General features: G+C 43.9%; 1 protein-coding gene across 2 annotated transcripts in view; it reads right to left on the minus strand.

Annotated features, from left to right (window-relative positions):
- TNFAIP3 (TNF alpha induced protein 3) overlaps positions 1 to 19,946 on the minus strand; it is an 82,715-nt gene that overhangs the window by 11,953 nt on the left and 50,816 nt on the right. For both annotated transcript variants that reach the window (XM_069608137.1, XM_069608138.1), the window contains exons 3-7: positions 10,092 to 10,282; positions 8,297 to 8,444; positions 6,675 to 6,845; positions 3,948 to 4,128; positions 876 to 1,795 (exon numbers count right to left, since the gene is read on the minus strand). In XM_069608137.1, the coding sequence (XP_069464238.1) occupies positions 876 to 1,795; positions 3,948 to 4,128; positions 6,675 to 6,845; positions 8,297 to 8,444; positions 10,092 to 10,282 (1,611 nt within the window). The remainder of the gene's footprint in view (positions 1 to 875; positions 1,796 to 3,947; positions 4,129 to 6,674; positions 6,846 to 8,296; positions 8,445 to 10,091; positions 10,283 to 19,946) is intronic.

Here is a 19,946-nt window from a genome sequence, read left to right on the forward strand (position 1 = left end):
CAAGAGGAAATAGTAATCAAAGTATTTATTAGACAATGATAAACCACAAATACTCCATTGGATATTTATAGGCTGCCAACCTACTTGGTTTTACTCAACAAAACCCTCTTATTTACTCAGGCTCACCTAACTACGTGGAATGGTTGGTTGACTGACTACAGAGGCCTTTAGTTACCAAAAAAGTGGGTTCTGGTATTAGGGATGGTCGACCTTCGGTTCTCAAACTGTTTTACGATGCAACTCCCATCAGCCCTTGCCAGCATGTTCAGGGGCGAGGGATCAGGGGAGTCGTAGTCAAAAACGTCTGAAGGACACACAGGTTGCCGGCCACTTGTATAGACAACTCAGAAACCATATATCCCCATTAATTGTATTACTTTAACTGATCAACTTCTGAAACCAATGAAGCAAATTGGGCAATTGTATTTTCTTGTAGTTTTAAGATTGTCGGAGGTCTTGTTAAGAGATTGTAATCTTTTGATGCTTTTAATAAACAGTATCATGAGCTATTTTACTCACTAATGCTTACTTCTATGTATTTGTGCAACTGGCGTTTGTTGATTAAATATTACTGCTGAGGAACAAATGGCTGCTTTAGGAACTGAAGATGTTCTAAAGCCAGAGGAATTAATGAAAGAGGCAACTGTCCCCCTTCTGGGGTACATCATACTTCTCATAAATAATTTAAGTGGTAAGAATAACACATCAAAATATGTTCAGAAGAAATAGGCTCATTTCCGATCCATTTGTTTAATGACTTATTTGAAGCAGCTACTTTTTAGATTCCAAGAGACTCTGCATCAACAGCTTTGCATGGCTTTCTTCAATGAATCTTACAAATGAATGCAAATGACGAAAAGGGCATGTCAACTTACTGTGATTTTCCTGGAAGTCGTAAAAGCATATTGTGCAAAAGCCCTCTTTCTCTAAAGTGCCAAAGAAGGGGCATCCAGGTTTCCTGCACTTCTGGTTCTCCGGCCTGTCCTCCAAGCTGACGGACAGTGTTTCGAAGGGCGAACTCCCCAGATCGCTACTGTGTGCCGTGTGCCCCGACACATGACAGAGGCTCCTTGATAAGTGTGAGGGATCCGACAAAGACCTCTGATGATTCGTGGGTGGGAAACTGGAACTGGAGTTTGAGGTAGTCCGCTCGATGGCCATTTTGAAACATGCACTGCAAATGCCATTAAAGGTCCTTGTGGTGTCTTGAAGACATACTGTACACTGCATGAGGTCTGTGTGCCGTGTCTGCTCTATTTTACTGCCGGGATGAACTGTCCTGGAATTATGGCACCGCTCGCAGAGTCCATTGAGCTCAATGCTCAATGTGAAGGGACAGTCCGGGGTTTTGCACTTCATGGCATTGGTTTCGCTGAACAGAACAATACTGGGGGCTGTTGGTGGGGCAGAGCGAGGCCCTGACACGGACATCTCAGTTGTCCATGCCAGAGGATTGTATAGCTTGTTTCGAGAGGATCCAGGCCCGTGTGGTGGTAGTTTTTCCGAGCCCTTCTTGGAGTTTTGCCGCCTTGCTTGGTTTGCCTGCTCCTTCCGCTCGTGGCACTCATGGCAATGTGGCTGGGTGCTAACAGACATGTAGAATGGGCAGTTTGGAGTTTCACATTTGACCTCCACCAGTGAAAGCTGAGACAGGGCCACCTCTAGCCTGTTCCTAGCAGAGGTCTCCCTGCCAGCTGGCGCCGAATGTTCTTGCCACTTCTTATACTCGTGTTGCACCAGCTGAAAGTAATCTTCCACTAAGTTGATATCTATTGGCAGGTTGCCTTCATCCAACCTAAAAAGACAAAATAAAAAAAGCACAATTACCGTAAACAGTTCAGAGATAACTCCCAGAATTTGGGGTAAGCAAGGGGTCGACATTAAAACAATTTTTTAAAGTGCCATAAATTATAATTGGTTATTTATAACGCACTTAATACCGAAGAGGTTTCTAAGCGCGGACCCAGGATTCGTACCTGTTCTCCTCTGCGTCATCTTGCTTCCAAGACGAGCGCGTTGCCACTGAGCCATACTACACGTGCCATGCAATGTATACCGTCATAAACAGGACATTTTAGCTGCATAATAGAATAATATTGGCTTGTCAAATAACCATCAAGAGCGAAATGCGTTCACTGGGATCCGTTTGATGATTAACCATGGCCACCCGTTTTTAAAACCCTTGTACAATACATTTTTGATCATTTTGGCGAACAACGATGTGCAGTGCCACACATTTTTGTGATTGTTCTAAACAACAGAATGATGTCCTGCACATTTGTCTGAAGGTTCTAGGTCATTTGGTCGAAAATAAATGGTCGACAGGACAAATGGTTGACACCAAAAGGTCGACAGGTCAAATGGTCGAATTCTTTTTTTTTTTTTTCACATTTTTTTATTTTTTGGGGGGGTCCCTCCAACCCCTTTTTTTTTGCTAAAAACCCCCTTTTTCCCTAAACGAAAACCTAAAAAAAATATATATAAATAAATAAAAAATTCGACCATTTGACCTGTCGACCAAATTGTGTTGACCATTTGTCTGTCGACCTTCTGTCTGTCGACCATTTGACTGGACACCTTGTCTGAACACACATCACCCCACTCCAGTTTTCAGGCTCCGTTTACCCATTGAATTCGGAGTTCAACCAGGAATCCCTTTTCTTTTTTTAAGTCCACTCCAGACTAGGTCTGCATACAAAATGCTTAATATAGCCCAGATAGCCACTCTGAACCACATAGTATTTTTGCCATAGCTCTTGGTCTTCTATAGACTGCATTGTGAGAAGCACAACCCATCCCATGCTGCCACAGCATCACATGCAAATAAAGCTGCTCTGTAGACTATGCCCAAAGTAATAAACCCATCACAGTCATGGGTGTAGCACAAATGGGTATCCAGTGCAAATGTAGCCAACAGAAATGTAGGCCGTGAAAAAGTCGTGGTGAAAATACCCCTGCAGTGAAAACGTTGCCAAGCAAAAAGCAGTCAATAAACGCAGCTGCAAAGTGGGCAACCGTGTAGTGCTGCTAGGGTAATTTGTAGGGTTACGCAGGGTTTAGTGGGCTTGTGATTGCCTGGTTTAGGGTTAGGATAAGGGCTGGGGTAAGGATAGGGGTTAGAGTAAAGAACTTAGGGTTTAGTTAGTCATTAGGGTACATTACTTGTCAGGGTTAGTGTTTGGTCAGGGCCATTGTAAGGCTCGAGCTAATACAGTAATGGTTTGGGTAAGAGTTAAAAAAAGGAGAGGGAGGTTGGGAAGGGCTGGTGATGTCGGTGTGGGATAGCGGTTGGGATAAAAATAGTGGTTAGGGTAAAGTAAGCATTAGGGTAAGTGGTAGAGTTGCAGTTAGGGTAAGATTATGGTTAGTATAAGAGCAAAGGTTTGGATTAGAGCAACTGCTATTTATGTGTCGAGCTGGTGATGGAGTTTGAAATAGGTTCACTGTTCACTTTCTATTTATTTTGTATTGAGTAACATTCAAATAAAATGCTTGAGTGCACTGAATGGTTAGTGTTCTGTAGGAGTTCAGGGTGGAATAAGTGTTGCAATTATAGTTAGGGGAAGGTTTAGCAATAGAGTTAGGGTGATTGTGGAAGTTCTGTTGGAGGTGTGGGTCATATTTAAGGTTACAGCCTTTCACTTTTGTGTATAAAAAAATAGCTTTTTGTAACAACCTTATTGCTGGCAACATTTTCACACGTTGCATGGCTTGTATTGAAGGACTACATTTTTTTAAAACTACTTTTTGCTGACTACATTTTCAAATGACTACATTTTCCTGGGGACATTTTCACACAGAACCCAACCTTTCAACATCGACTATGCTGAATAGGGCTGATGGTAGTAGTAGTCCAAAACAGCTGGGAAGCCAAAGGTTTCAGACCCCTGATCTAAAGTGTGCCTCTTCAGATGAATACTCTGAGCAAACAGAGAACACTTATGTACCTTGCAGCGTTAATCAACTGAGTGGTTCCAGGGTCCCAACCCTGAACTGGAATTTCGATCACCACCAGGTACTCTGCCAGGAGATTATCCTTCACCCTCTCCTCTCCATCGGTTAGAAAATGCACCTTCAAGTCTTCAAAGCGTCCGCTACACTTTTGCACGAGTGGGACCGCACGTATTTCTAGACAATGAAGAGATAAGTGCACTGTTTATTACAAGGACGCTAACATTCTAGTAATCTGTTAACACTGTCAATAGAGAACACACACGCACAAAAGCACGCATGCAGTTAAATTATCACAGTCTAGTTCATCCTTTATCACATGATCTCATTCCAAAATTCAGTTTGACAGCTCTCATTCCATGCAGAGATGTACATTCAGCTACAATACTGATTTGCAAGTATGATGAAGCTCTTTGTACCCTAAAGATGGTGGTGGTCACCTGCTGGGGGACCGCATAGCTGCTTGTCCTCGGTACCTGATTTTGCATGGCCTCGTTGCCTGGCAGGGACTGATTTACTCACCCAAACATGTTACAGGTTAGTCAGGTGAAGAGCCAGAGGGCCGAGCAAGTGGACACAATGCACCGCTGCCGGCCCGGAACAAGTTATAGCCTACACGCCAAACACCTTTGAACCAGAGGATTGCTCATAACAGGTCAGCATTGTACATGCAGGTACTCCTGCGCAGATATGAGACTTATCTTGTGATTTTTTAAATCTCCGTTCTTGCTACAGACACCAACGGTTAAGGCGTTAATGACGCTGGTCATGCGACATCCCTTTTTACTAGGTACGCATAACTTTACCAAAATGAAAATCCTCATAAAATATTCTATCTGGCGGGGAGCACAGAATTAGAGAGTGGGGCTGACATACGATAATTGATCGCCAAGTTTAATCATAATCCCTTCATCCTCATTATTTTATCACAATGGCTGGTGGAGGATAACAGTTTGTGAAAAAATGTTGAATAAACATCGCATACACCTAAAAGCACCAAATCCAAGATCAAACTTGGATTGAAGGTTTGGAAGGTTGCCGTTAACTCTGCTTGAATTTCACCCAAAAATCACTTACTAGTTTTAAGAGAATTACAAAGACAAAACCCTGGGGTAAGCAGCGGGTCATTCTCTCACTCTTTGCAGGAGAAGTGATAATGTTGTGCTTAATCCGGGAAGAGGTGAAGTTGGCAGAACAGAAGCACTTGCGCCAAATGGAGACCCTATAATAGGGCTGCGATGTTCCTTAGGTTTCCAGAAGAGCATTGTACTTATATTTCAAGATATGCTCTTACTGAATCACACGCTGACAAACATCCGATTTATATCCATTGTTAAACAGCAAACAGGCCGCGCAAAATAAAATCTATTAAAATGATTTTACACTTCAGTTGACCCATCATCGTTTATTTTCGTTGACTGGTAACTTGCCAATCAGAGAGGTCTCGGCAGCCAGTGGTACGGCCACCTAGCAGTGTGAGATGTCTGGTGGTGCAGTGCTGCGCGGTTCTAAGTTCAGGTTAGAATGTAGCCCGACAATGCATAAGAAGATGGCCGTGCATCGTTATAAACCTTGATTTAAATTAGCACGAAAATAACATGATCCATGTCATTTCACCGCAAGACAAATTTCACTAAACTAAAACTCAGTGCTATTTCAATCAAATGTTCAATATCAATATTTCTTTAGTGTTGATTAATGGGGAAAGCCCCAAAACCTGAATTTTTGCTCCTGAGTTACCCTCTTCCAATCCCTTTACTTTACCCTTTTCTTTTATTATCATGGAGCCATTACTATATGCAGGGCTTGGATGTGGTGTGTTTTTGGCTCTTGTCAATTACTAATGCTGGGTGTATGATGGGTCTAATGGTTCATAACCCGGTGAATAGGTACATCATTCTACATTAGCATGACCTGTGCATACATTGTGATAAAGCCCACCCACTAAGTCCAAATACAATTTGTGTCAGTGTGCAGACAGATTCGGGACAGGTCCTTTTTTCTAAGTCTGGCAAAACCAGGGTTTCAGCCAGAAAATGTCAGACTAAGACTTATGTGGATCTACATCTGGCCACCAATTTTGACAAAGAATTATCAAAAAATGTAGTCATTTATTTGAATGCAGCATACTGAACTGGCTTTAGAGGTCCCCACTAGACTTCAAGAACATGACTTTTCTTTGCCAACCATTTTACAGTTAACCATGCACAGATCTAAGCATGTAGGGAAAGAGGCTGTTCTTTATTGCCAGCATGTATGTGCCTGGTTTTGGTCCACAGTGTCCCCTATACAGAATTTCACTATTTTATTGTAGCAGGGCCAGAGAATGGGAAAGTCAACCAAAGCCACCTGACTTTGAAACCTTTAAAACAGCAAATTCTACGCCCATGACATTTTACATTTTTTGGAAAGGTTTCATGTTTAAATGAAGTTCTACTTCTCTGCACAAGAGCAGTGCGATGAATCTGCTAGTGAGGCTTGGCCTGATCGGGCAATCCATTAACGGATTGGTGGTTGCCCAGATACGCTTTACTGGTTTATGTGTTTACAGAGAGGATGAAGGATAATCACACAACTTTTAGAACATTCTAATGGAGGTGGAGAATTCAAACATCCCCTGTCTCCCTTTCCTCACCCCATCCCTCCACACATACGCATGCACACACAATAACACACACGTTTCAGGCACCTTGTACAATTCATAAACCTAATTGGAACCATACCTGGACCGCTATCTTTCAGAGTGACCAGTGGTGCAAAGTGCTGCTTGTCATAGCCAAGGACGATGGGATACTTGTAGCATTCTTGTGCTGGCCAGTGGAGCGGGAGGTAAATTCCACCCATGGTCAGGGGTGAAAAATTGGAACCAGATACCAAGGTCCTCAGCATGTGATCTGTATTAAAACAACAAAAGTATTGCTTTTTGCACAGTGTATGCATCTTTGTACTATAGCAAAAAAACAAGGCTGGACTTTACAAGGCTAGAAATTAATCAGTGAAGAGCGAGGACCCCTGCAAATGCAGGATGGTCCAGTCCCGTCCATATAGACCTAATCCCCTGGAACTTTACTGAAATACCCACTTTCATTTGGACCCCCACTTCCCCACCACAAATCAACAACATATCTAATCTTCTTAAATGTCAGCAGAAGAGAATGGTTCACCTGACTCACCGATTAAGGGCCTTGCCAATCTCTTGGGACTTTCATCTTCCTCATCATTAATCAATCCTTCACGGAAGGTGTCCAGCCAACCGCCATAAAATGTGACGTTGCAAAATCCCTTCCAAGGTAAAAATCCTTCCTCCAACTCAACTGCCAGCCTGGTCGTCACCCATTCTCTCCTACACAGCGTACTAAAGGTCCCCTCTTGCGCATGCCGCCATTTAGATCTCAATGCCATCATGGTAGGAACCAACATGTTTTTCACAGCAGATGGCCAAACTTTCAAAACTGGTTCCAGGAGTGTCATGGATTGGTTAAATTTTGTCTCTGGTGGAAAAGAATTCCACAATTTTCAGCAGTTCCCGCCCAGATTCAAAATGGGCCCAGCAAGGAGGGAGAATGGGGTGAACTGGGTAGACGGGATTTTTCTTTTTTTAAGAAATAGTATGATGGAATGAAAACCAAAGCATTCCGAGTGAAGGACTTTGCCAAAAAAATATAATTCTAAGTAGCAATTTTCCTTAATGTAACTGAACCAGTGAAGACAGAGCAATAAAAAGGTTAAAAAGAGATTTACTATTTTTTTTCACATAGGGCTTGATATGAAAATCATACAAGGGGAGAAATAGATATCCTTTTTGAGTAATCCTACAGTTGTAGGTCCAGTCATGCCACTGGTATTGATTGAATAGGACACGATAGGTTGGTGTCATAAGCAAAGTAAGTGATTGCCTTGATGGGAAATTGAGGTCATGATTGCCTAGAAAGGCTAGCTCCCTCCATCAGAAAAGTGATGAAAGACCACTGTGAAAAAAAGAAGAGCCAAAAACATCCAAAGTGGATTCAAGATCTGCATCGGTGGCTACATTCCTTGATGCAGCTTATAGCCTGCCCTCACATTTGCACTGTTGTCATCACCAGCCAACGTGAAAGCTACAGAGAATAGCTGCGAAAAGACAAAGAATAAGGAGGCTTTTAAATGGCCATGGGACAGAGGACGGATGGCTCCAGCATATTCAACTGGAGGTTTACGGTCGCTGCATCCAGAAGTTGCCAACCCTCAATCTCACCAAATGCAAAAGGGCAGGAGTCACATGGTGCTGCAGCACTTTGACGGGCCAATAATTGTGCAAGATGGCCCGTAAAACACTGATTTTGTTAGACAGGCCCTAAAGATTTACCTGCAATAATGATAATCGGTCTTCGGAGGATGTTAACCAGGACAAATACATGGATTTCTTCAATCGAATGATAACGTAGTCCGTTAAGGCCCACGGAGGGCTCCGCAGACGCCATTTTAATAAGCTGTTCCCACTCGTCGTCCCAGTTCTGGAGGAAAATGCAAAGACAGTTAATCTGCTGCTGCAAAAGGTTTAAAAGGCTTCAGCCAAATCATGTGTACGGGGTTCCAAATTCCAAGCTGTATTAATCTGTAATGCATGTACATTATCGCTCCAATACAGAGTATACAATTATGGATTCAAACAAAATCAGTTCCTAGTTCCAAACCAACCAGAGGTCACTTAAGTGAAGCACAGAGAGATGGGTCAGACTTGGCCAAGATTATTCAACCTGTTGACCAGTCATCCGAGGCAATAACACAGGAAGTCCCAACACTAGTCCCAGTCCTTTCCATGATGATGCTGGACTAAGTGGCACAGTGAATGGTGAAGACGGTAGTCCAACTTTTGTGCTGCCACAGAGCAGAACAATAGAGTGCTTTAGCCTCATTGCATATGAGAATTTTAATCATACTGAAGATGGCCATCTGAGGTCCATCGAGTTCATCTAAGGGGCACTTGGTCAGTAGAAGATGCGACTATTGTGCGCCCAACACCCATTGTGGACTAGGTTGCCTGCCGCCCTGCTTTGGACAGTCTACTGGATAGCAGCCTTGGCTCTACTCCCACTAACCTACACATAACCCAACCCTTTTTCATGGAATACTCTTAGTGCAAAGAGGCCATGAAACTGTGCTATAGTAAGACCTGTTAGTACCCTGGAGGGTGCGGCAGCAAATCAGGTTGCTTTGAATGCAGTCTGTACCTTCCAGTACAGGGCTTCCTTACTTAAGCTCTCAATCACAGTACCAGCTTGCTTCATCTTTTAAAAGAAAAAGGAAAACATACCTCGTTCCTTGGTTCCAATCTCCCCCGCCCCCTGCTGCTACTAGTTGATACTTGCCAATTGTTTTCACTCTTTATTATGTGATCACAATGAAGAGTGAAGAGGGACTAACACAGTCTTAAGAGTGGCAGAGAAAAAGAACCCAAAGATGAAAGGTGCATTTTTTATTCCATTAGAACCCGTGGGTTCGCAGAGGGTGCCCAGAGGTGCTAATGGAGATTAATACCTGGGTGGGCAGGCTGTCCGGCTGGGGAGGTACCGCCCATCCAGGGGTCTGATCTTCTATGCCACAAAACATAACATACTAAAAACAAGGTCCCCGACCTTGTAGGTCGTTTGCAACAAGGTAATCCGTGCCAATGAAGAATGGTCTCCATTGTTACAAAATCTATGCACCTGGAAACAGAAGGCCTTTCCCTCACTTTGGTGCCTTGATGGGAATTTGGTAAAATATTCAAAACAGAAATACACATTGGTGAGCCTGAATGAATGGGATCCAAGCTTTGGCCAGTTGTTTAGAAATTGTGCTTTAACACTCTGTTATGGGCCTCTTGGTCAAAGCTTCTAGAGACGGCAAGATGCACCCGAGAGAATTTGGCGCAACCGCAAATTTACTCCGGAACAAATCTTGGAAAATGTACATGAGATCTCCAACTCGTCTTGGGCAACAATCACACCGGGTTTTCAGGAAAACCGTCTATGCCAACACCTCCCATTTAGGTTTACTGTTTTCAAATGCATTTGCGTAGAGAGCTTCAAAATAAAATGGAGTGTATTTTGCTCTCGAGGACTGTCAGAAGGGCTGGATGGACATGCACTATTGTGGATCACAGGTCCCGATACACTTACCCGTGTGTCAAACTGCAGTCCAGTTTCCACAAACTCTATGGACTTCAAGGACTCCCGCTGCCAACGGAGTTTAAAATTTCGTGTGTCCGTCTCCTTCAGCACATTCTGTAGGGCTTTTCTCAGGACCAAGTCGACATCTTGAATTCCCCACATGTACTGGGACACTGCGTGCATGAAGCAATTTCCGTCGCCTGCAGAAAAAGGGCATTAGGTGGTTAGCGGTTAGAGGGGCACTTAAACCTCATCTTTTAAAAATCAAAAGTCCATACATCAGCATAGTCTACTCGGTCAGGATGGTCCTGCAAGGTTCATTTGGGAGGGTCTCCTGTGAAGAGACTACTAGTAAAATGCTGTGTGCCTCTTAACCCAGGCATCACTCTGCCCCACTCCATCAAAACAAGGCGACTGGGGTTCCCCTCGAAGTACATACATGGTTTATTAGAAGTCTAGTCTCTGAAGCCATTGTCTGAGCCCACAGTCACTATACCAGATGCTTAAATCACCTAGTTCGATACCTGGCACACCAACAAAATGTGCACCAGGAACCTCCTGCTAAGAAGAACAATGTTCATGTTCACCGTTGAAGGAAGCGTAGAGAGTAGGAAGTGCTGCTCCAAGGCTTCAGAGTTGGCGTGGGTAGCACCGCTCCCAAACGGCAGCGCAATAGGACAAACTTTAGAGTTGGCTATCCCTCTCCGGACAGAATTTAGAAAGCAGGGATTGGAGCAGGCGTGGGCAAGAGCAGGTTTGATTCCGTATCCCAGTAGCGTCGCCACAGAGTTCAGTGTCACACGTGTGGTATGCTGTGCAAATGGAAACTATCCCAAAGGATTGTACATGTGTGCCACTTTTGTTCGCATGATTTGCACCTCTGCTTCACATGAGACCTCAATCTCACTGAGGCTGCAATGCTTGAACACCAATATTATACCCCTGCCCAAGCCCCACCCCAGCCAAGTAATCCGTTTGGGAAACAATTGAAAGTGTCACATTGCAGGGATTGCAAGAACATCTGCTAAAAGGGGCTACAAGCCACTCTAAGGGGGTATCTGGCGTTGCCCAATAAGAGGTAGCTGCCCATTGGGCAGGAGGACCTAGTACACAATGTGCTGCAATTGTAACTTCCACAGGACATGCACAATATGTATATTGTTCACCTATACATGACCCATTATGCGTTAAATGTCTTCTAGATGTACCCATATGCCCCCTTATACAAATTCCCAAATACAAAGAGTGAATGTTCCATAGGAATATTTGTCTGAAGTCAGTTGGCCCCAGGAGTGGAACATAGTTGTCGATGCCAAGCTAACCAGGCCCTTCTAGGCCACAAGCGGGAGCTAAACATCTCCAGCAATTTCGATCCATGGGTGTGTGCAGGGTGGGGGGGGGGGCCTCTTCGGCTCCCAATGGATCCTAGCAAATGCAGACATGCCTATGCTTGCCCATCTATCATTTCAGATTTGCTGATGTTAGCTGTGGCATGATTGATCAGTTATATAGATAGATCTGAGGCGCTACTTGAAGCTTAGCTAGCTTATCTTCTGTGGAACTACGGTGCCTCTCTGCTTATAAAATCACTACTCCCAGAGAGCATATTGGCTTCTGCTGTCACCTACACCCAATTCCTCAATCTACCGAGCTAAGAAAAAACCTATTACCGCTACTCTCTCCCCACAGAACCCTTACGATACTCCCCATGTGAGCTCAACAGCATCGACAATTCCACCCCTCACAGAGCTTTCAAGCTTCCCGTGGCCATGCATGAGAAGGCCACCCAGTCGCATTTTTGATTTGAATTCTGGGACTTGTAGTTTTCCTACATTTGAAACGAGAAAGAAAAAATGTCAAGTCCCAGAATCCAAAGAGGAAAATGAGGCATGGATGCCCTACTCGCGCATGGCCACAGGAAGCTCTGCCTCATAATCCACCTGCAGCGTAAGAAAATCAACAGCACATGCTGCTCACACATCACGGTTATCTTATTATACCTTTAAAATATGCAAAGCAATTGAAATAGAATTCCACACTGTTCAACACAGACAAGCCAACCAGGCCCCGATGACTGACACATTACATTAGCAATCTGCCAATCCCTGAAGCTTTTGCTAGACACCCACTTCAAAATAACCTGGGGACCTTGGCCTTATCCCGCTTCACCTTAACCCAGAATTTCATCTACCAGACATCCACTCTCAGTTTACCATGCCATGAGAACATTACTCGAACCACTGAACACCTTCAGGAGTTCTTGCCTTGGGGCGGAAAGCAGTATCTAGGACGTGCCAGACACGTCTCCTGCAATGGAAAGGTAATTTGGGAGACGTACTCAACACGTCCGGAAGCAGTAGCGAAGTCAACGTGATGTTGAACTGAAGTATGCCGCCATGAGCTCCACAAGGTTTTGAAAACACTCTTTATGGGACAAGAAAGAAATGATTTGACAATGTCCTTATCTATATTTATAAAAGGGGAAATGTGTAGGTGGCTGGGTTTGTGGCAAAGTGTTGTTCCTTATACAATTCCACACTGTTTCATCAATCTGCACTACATTTTGTATTGTTACCTCTTAGGACCCTCCGGACATGACTGGCCACTCCTTTCCCCCGATTTCAGCACCTTCACACATAAGAGGGTTGCCAGAAATTGGCAAAACATCAATGTGGTCGTAGAAGGACCAGTCCCGACACGAGGAACAAAACTCGAGGTCCCTATGAGACATCAGAAACCATGTTTCAAGGCCCTAGGATGCACAGTGTCTGAGATGTTCACACCAAAATGCACCACAATGAACTGCAGCACGCTAGGGCGAGGCAACAGGTGGGGAGAGAGCACAGAAGGTCCCAGTATGGAGCAGCACACAAACTCTCGCCTTCCCCTGCCCCCACAACGTCTGCTCCGGGGTATGTCATCCAGCCACACGCACCCATTCTCAGTGCAGTTTACTTGAGGGTGCAAAGCACATCAATTGATTAGCTAATCGGAACATCGATCTACAGGATCATTGATTTTCAACAATTGATTAGAGTGTTATCATATTGGTCTACAGAACCCATTCAGAGAACGGGTTTTTTGTCTAGTTGCCTATAAAAGGAGCCCTCATTCTCTCGAGAAGCAGCACAGGTAGCATTCATGTGGCATTTGCTCAATTGTGGCTGCCGGACCTGCAGTGGGTGATTTCATTTTCTGTCACCAGCACCAGATAAGCTTTTAAAGTCAGAGAATGTTATTTCCCCTTTTTAATATTGAGAGTGATTTTGTAGAGGAGCAGCCAACTGCCCCTGCAGGAATCCCCTCCTATCTGTATGCTGGCAGCCTGAAATTGTGCCATGCTTGACACCAGGAGTTGTGACTATTCCGCATCGAATAGAATGAAAGGGTTCAATCCAGAGTGTTCAGCATCTCAGTGGGACACTGATTGAAACACGTAATGACGTGATGAAAGGATTCAACCCTTTCATTTTGAAACCTTTAAAGCTTGTTTAGATGCCATTAAAGGCCCACTAGTGTATCTATATGCCCATGGCACTTTACCTAAGAACAATCCAATTCACCTCAACTTTACAGCATTTTGTATGACTATTTTCCCGGGACCGTATTTGATGTACCTTCAATATGATATACCATCCAATGAGATTACACTCCATTGGTCTCTACGCATCGGTGATTTCTCGTGCTTTTTGAAATTGTATGTTTGTTTGACATGGATACCTAACACTATTAAGAGTCAACCTGCAACATTATTGTGACAACGCCATTCCTAAATATTTCGACTTGAGCAGCTAGCCTTGAGGACGACTCACGTGGTCGAAACACGTGTTGGCTGTTTTGCGCTTGATTAAAATTCACTAATGATTTTGAATAGAATTGTCTCTTTGATCTAAAATCAGACAAGATACATAGAATAATTTTAGGCAGTACGCGTAACTTTCTACTTCCAAAACCAATCCTTTGGCCTGACACACAGAGAAGACTGGCTGAAGAAGAGAATGTATGGCCCGTATAGAAATTGATGAAAATAAAAAAATCTAGTAAACCTTCATGTGCGAAATGACGATTGTACATATGAAGACCACTGTAGGAAATACAAATCGTTCAATAACTGTACAGATGTAGCAATGCAAGTAGATCAAGTAATCTTAGAAGCTGGTTATATGTAGTGAATAGACTGCAGGCGAAGGCGCCATTATGTGGAACCAGGACAACAGTGTAAGAATTTTTGTAAGTTCAAGCCATTAAAAGAAGGGTTGAAAGCTGTGCGAGAATTATCTGGGAGCATGGAAGAATCGAGAAGGACTGTCTGGCCTGGTGTCAAGACTGAAGGCAGCCAAGATTGGTTATCTATTCTTGAAAGCAGAGAACATGAGAAGCTGAATCATCCCTCGTTAAGGTGCAAAGAAAGGACACCATGAGTGTCAAGTTTTAGTTATTCAAGACAATTAAATGCTGCAAAATAGGCTGAATTGTGGTCTCCGGTCACGTGAGCCCAGGATGAAAATAGAGTTGGGCACACAGTTCCAGAACTATGATAAGCATGTGCTCACACTCCCTTATGTCCCAGAGAAGAGAATATATTACAAGTCCAAGTTCAAAGACAATCTTCATGCACAAGGCATGGGTGATGAGAGATGTTGGGATACAAAACAGTGCCAGTCAATATTAAAAAAGTCACAATTACTCCACTGGTAAAGAAACCCAACTTAGACCTACGCGACCCAACAATTTGAGGCCCATTACCAACTGCAACTTCACCCTTAAGGTCATGGACAAAATCCCTACAGCTCAACTACAGGAATATGTAGATAAAAATGAGCTACTACATCCACAACAATCCGGTTTTAGAGCAGTGCATAGCACAGAGACAGCAATGTTAGATCTACAAACAAAAATGCTGGAAATTATGGATAAGGGCAAAACAGGATTACTAGTACTTTTAGACCTAAGTGCGGCGTTTGATCTGTTAGACCACCAGCTCTTACAACAAGCACTAGCCAAAACTGCAAACTGCTCTAAAGAAGCAATAATCTGGCTCACCTCCTTCCTGGAGAATAGAATTTCACGCGTCCATTGGGGAGACAAATTCTCAATCGAACATAACATCTTGTGTGGCGTTCCCCAGGGAGCCAGCTTGTCACCTTTGCTCTTTAATATATACATACGCCTCCTGTGTGAATTACTAGAACAACTTCAAGTATTTTTCACTAACTACGCTGACGATACTCAGCTAGTCATGGAATTGAGCAGTGACTATGTTAAAGACAGTATTAAATTGAACACCCTCTACAAGAATATCGAAGAGTGGATGAACAATAACTGGGTGTGCCTCAATAGCAACAAGACCGAGTTAATGGTATTTGGATCTACTCAGGCTCGCGCAAAACTGACATACGACTACAGGGCATTTCAAATCAAGGAATCTTGCATTGAAGTAGTTGGTAAAGTGAAAACACTTGGCATGACGCTGGAAGCTACACTCAATGCAGATGCTCAAGCCATGTATGTCAGCAAAAACTGCAACTACTACATTCGTCTCCTCAAAGTAATGAGACCCCTTCTCAATGAAAAAAATTGCGCCACTATTACCAGAGCCACCATTCTATCACATTTGGACTATGGCAACGCTCTCCTTGCTGGTGCCAGCAAGCAAAGCTTACACAAGTACCAACTGATTCAAAATCAGGCGATAAGAGTCATCAAACTAAAATCAAGGAGAGATCACATCAGCGTAGCCAGACGCGACCTACATTGGTTGAAAATGGAAAACCGCGTACAATTCAAGTCCTTGTGCCTAACCCATAAATGCCTTTATGGAAAAGCACCTGCCTACCTTAAGAACAAACTTACACCCTACAACCCTACCAGAACATTAAGATCTGAAGCCAAGGGACTGATAACAACTCCAAAATTCAAAAAAGAACTAGGTCTAGGAAGAGCTTTCCCCACTCGTGCGGCAGCATTCTGGAACAAACTTCCGACTAGCCTTAGACTGGAATCAAATCTATTTTCCTTCCGTAAAAAACTTAAAACCTTGCTTTTTAAATAATTCGAGATAAGGCTTTACGACCTCTGATGGACAACCCCTATATATAATGAATCGTCCTGTATATTTTTTGTCTTCACTATTTGTCTACGTCTTCATGTAAGCGCCTCGATGCTTGCGAGCAGTTCGGCGTTCTACAAATAAATAAATTATAATAATAATAAAAGAATAATTATTTGGGTGGGGAGGTACAGTCCAGTCCACCCCCTGACACCTGTGGTATGAGCTTACGTGCTGGTAGTGAGCCGAATGTTCCAGAAGGACACAAGCGTGCCAACCAATTGTAGAGGGCCATATAACTAAGGGTCTTATGGTTTGAGAGCCAATGATGTACTGCATTTCTAATAACTGTTGAATGCCTTTCACTACAGGTGGGCATGAGTTGTCCCCCTGACTGCGCGGACACAATCACAACCCAACGCCTTATATAAAAGTATACTATAAAAGAACATGACCCTCTGTGTCTCTGCAGGGGGGCTTGCCACGTCCATCTTTTCTGTTATTTCATACTTATTGATTAGGATCTCCTGCAGCCCCCAGTTTCCCAAGGCCACGCACAAGAGAGCAATCCAGGCCTGTTTTTACTTGGAATTCTCGGACTTGCAGTTGTTTTGAACTTGAAATGAAAAAAACAAGAAGTCCCAGAATCCAAAGGGAAAAACAAGAATTAATGGCCTTCTCGCGCATGGCCACAGGACACTTGAGAGTTCCGGGCCGCAGGTGAGTAGATGACATGCCAAGTATCCTGCAACTTGCTGCATTCTTCAATAAAGGGGGCAACATTGGACCCTCTTGCATAATATTAAGAGTTTCAGCTTTGCATCCAGCAGCCACTTTGTTCCTGTGTGGCTACACTGAGCAGAAGTAATAGGCAAACTGTATGTCTTTGCTAGCACTTATGTAACCAAGATGTCGCGCAAGCACCTATGTAACCAAGTAAGCCTTCTTAACAGCGCTGCGATGCCCGAGGGCAGTTGTGCGCTTTACAAATGCAAATAAATAAAATAAATTAGATGTTCCCCTTGAGCCAACCACAACCCACTGTAGGTTTTCCTCATTTGCCACGTAGTATGACATCACATATGACGAGTTTTTACTCTAAAAGCGTTGTTTTTCAGGAACGAATGCTGTGCGACGTCTGTTGATGTCCGTTGTAACACCCTGTTTGAGACAATTGATAAAACAGCAAAAGTACTTTGCCATCTTCCTGAGTTGGTTTGATTATTTGGTGTAAAGACTCTGCTTCCCATCCACCTGCATGACACGCTACCCGCCAAGGGGCCCAAGTTCAATTTCTTTTTTATTTTGGGGGCGGGGGGGTTTTAAAAAACAATATTCCCATTCACAATGGAGGTATTGGTTATTGGCATGTCGAAAAATTCGAAATACACGTACAGAGTGAGGACCCACACCCTCTCCCTCCCTATCAGAATATCTCAGAAACACAGAACACAGAGTTCCTAGGCTCCAGGTAGCCCCTAGTATGTAATACAAGCCAATTAAAAGATGCGTTGCATGACTTCTTGTCTTCATGTTGCTCCTCGGATCAGGCAGCAGTAACATTGGAGCGCCTTCCTCCAGCAGCGTTCTGCGGATGCAATGGATGGGAATGTCCATGGCGCGTTGCAGGAGGCAGGCTCCTTTTGTTCCCGACATTTTGTTGGCCCCTGGTGCAAAGAGAGGCATTGCCTACACTTTCAATGGCAGTATTGGTTGGCGACGCAGGTGAGGGTGCAGTCTGAGCCTCCCTCATAATACCGCTGATTATCACACACACCGCCAGAAGAGATGAGCGGACCAGGCCATGAGTAGTCCGAACATATACAGTACGAATGTAAACGAAGGAAAACTTGGCAAACTCATAACACCGTTAAAAAAATACATCAGTTCAAAGCAGACATAAACTCATCCGGCAAAGGGTGATATGGAAAGGAGGTGCGCATATTCGCAGAATCATGCATCCTATTATGTGCTTTATATGCCAGAGCTTTCTTTCATACCAACTCTTCCACTTGGTACCACCCTTTCCTGTGATTAAAAACTCCGATACTGTGCAACTTGGCCAGTGCATTAAATTGGAGTCATGTTTACCATCAGCACATCAGAAAAGTACGGCGTGGCGCAATGCTAAATGAATTCCCAGTTTACCCGAGGCCGAGTCACAAAGACAAGTCCTTTTTACGGAAGACAATGTTGTGCGTCAAGCTTTAGGTATTCCCAGCCGCAGGGCACGACACCGCAGGGACAGCTGTTTGCTGATTTTCCGCACTCTGCACTAAGTGTTTAATAGTATTCAACCAGGTCAAAAAGGTGCGCCTGTAATTGCAACGGACATGAGTGATTTTCAAACAACTATTGCGGAAAATCCGACATGTGTTGCAAACTGAAAAGAATGTGTCAGTGCTGGGCATACCTGCCTAACCTCCGGGTTTATTCCGGAGACTCAGGGTTTTCACACCAGGTCTCCGGGGAATAGCGTGGAGTCTCCGGGTTTTCCGCAGCAAACCCAGTGTTTAAATAACAATACACATCTGCAGACAAGAATAGGAATACCAAATAATGTGTCTTTCTGGAATTATATACCATAATTGCTAGACTCATTAAAGGTTTATTTCAGGCACACTTCAGAAGGTGAGTCACTGATTTAGTCTGTTCTTAAACGCCTGAACTCAGCCTCTCATCCTTCTGAGGTTGATAAATGAGTACCAGCATAGGTTGGGTGATATTGGGTGTATTTTTTTTCTACATAAACCGCTTAAGCGTAAGTGCTTTATAACAACATATCATTATCATTTGGTCATGGACATCTGCTTGCATTCATAGTAATTTGGTAATATGGGCCTACACACACTGATCTTAATGATACATATGGAGATCCATTCTTGTATGAAATGTACATCACATTATAGCAGAGGTCTTCTAACTGTGGGGCGTGCCGCCCCAGGGGGGCACGGCCGCATCCCAGGGGGGGCGCCAGAGCCCAGCATGAAATGTAAAAAAAAAAGAAAAAAAATAGTTTTTTTTTTTTTTAGATTGGAGGAAATGGGAAGGGGCAGCTCACATGGTCAGACTGGGCCATAAAACGGTCTTTGGCACCAATGAAAAAATGGCCAGCAGTTGCAGATGGATATTCAGTGTTTAGTCACAGACTGTTTGAATAGTACCCAAGGGTTTTTTTTTGTTCAAATGTAAACACATGGTGATATTTAAAGTATATTTATTCAGCAACTATGGTCAAAACTACTAGCTGCATAGTGAAGTAACTCCTCAAACTGGCCCACATTGGCCAAAAAAGTGGCCCATTTTTACTGGCCTACACTAGCATTTTGCATTTTTGGTACGGCCATCTCCCTATTGCCCTATAGGCCAGTCCAAGCCTGCCGGCTCATCCATGATGGGTGAGGGGGCGTCCACCCACTGGACGCCTCACCCATTATGGAGGAGCCGAGGAGCCAGCCCAGTGAAACACTGAGCACTCCCTCAGCTGCTTTTTCCAGCGAAGGGAGTGCTCCTGGGCTGGCTGAACTGTCAAAGGGAAACTCTGTTTGCCTTTGACAGTTTATTTCCCCAGCCGCACATGATCACTGAGCCATGCAACGCTGGGGGTGTTTTGATTCGCCAGCCTTACATAGCTCATTGGAAATTCTGGCTGGGGCACTGCATGTAAGTACGTGCGAGGGGGTACTCCTGGGCCTCCTCGCACATACGGGCAGAGCAACCTGGAGCGGGGCATTTTAGCAACCACGCGAGGTACGTTTATGGCGATTTATTTTTTATTTAAATGTGTATGGATGTGTGTATGCTTGTGTTATGGG

This window comes from Ambystoma mexicanum, chromosome 4q, assembly GCF_040938575.1.
Source record: "Ambystoma mexicanum isolate Mex_15411 chromosome 4q, UKY_AmexF1_1, whole genome shotgun sequence".
NCBI lineage: Eukaryota > Metazoa > Chordata > Amphibia > Caudata > Ambystomatidae > Ambystoma > Ambystoma mexicanum.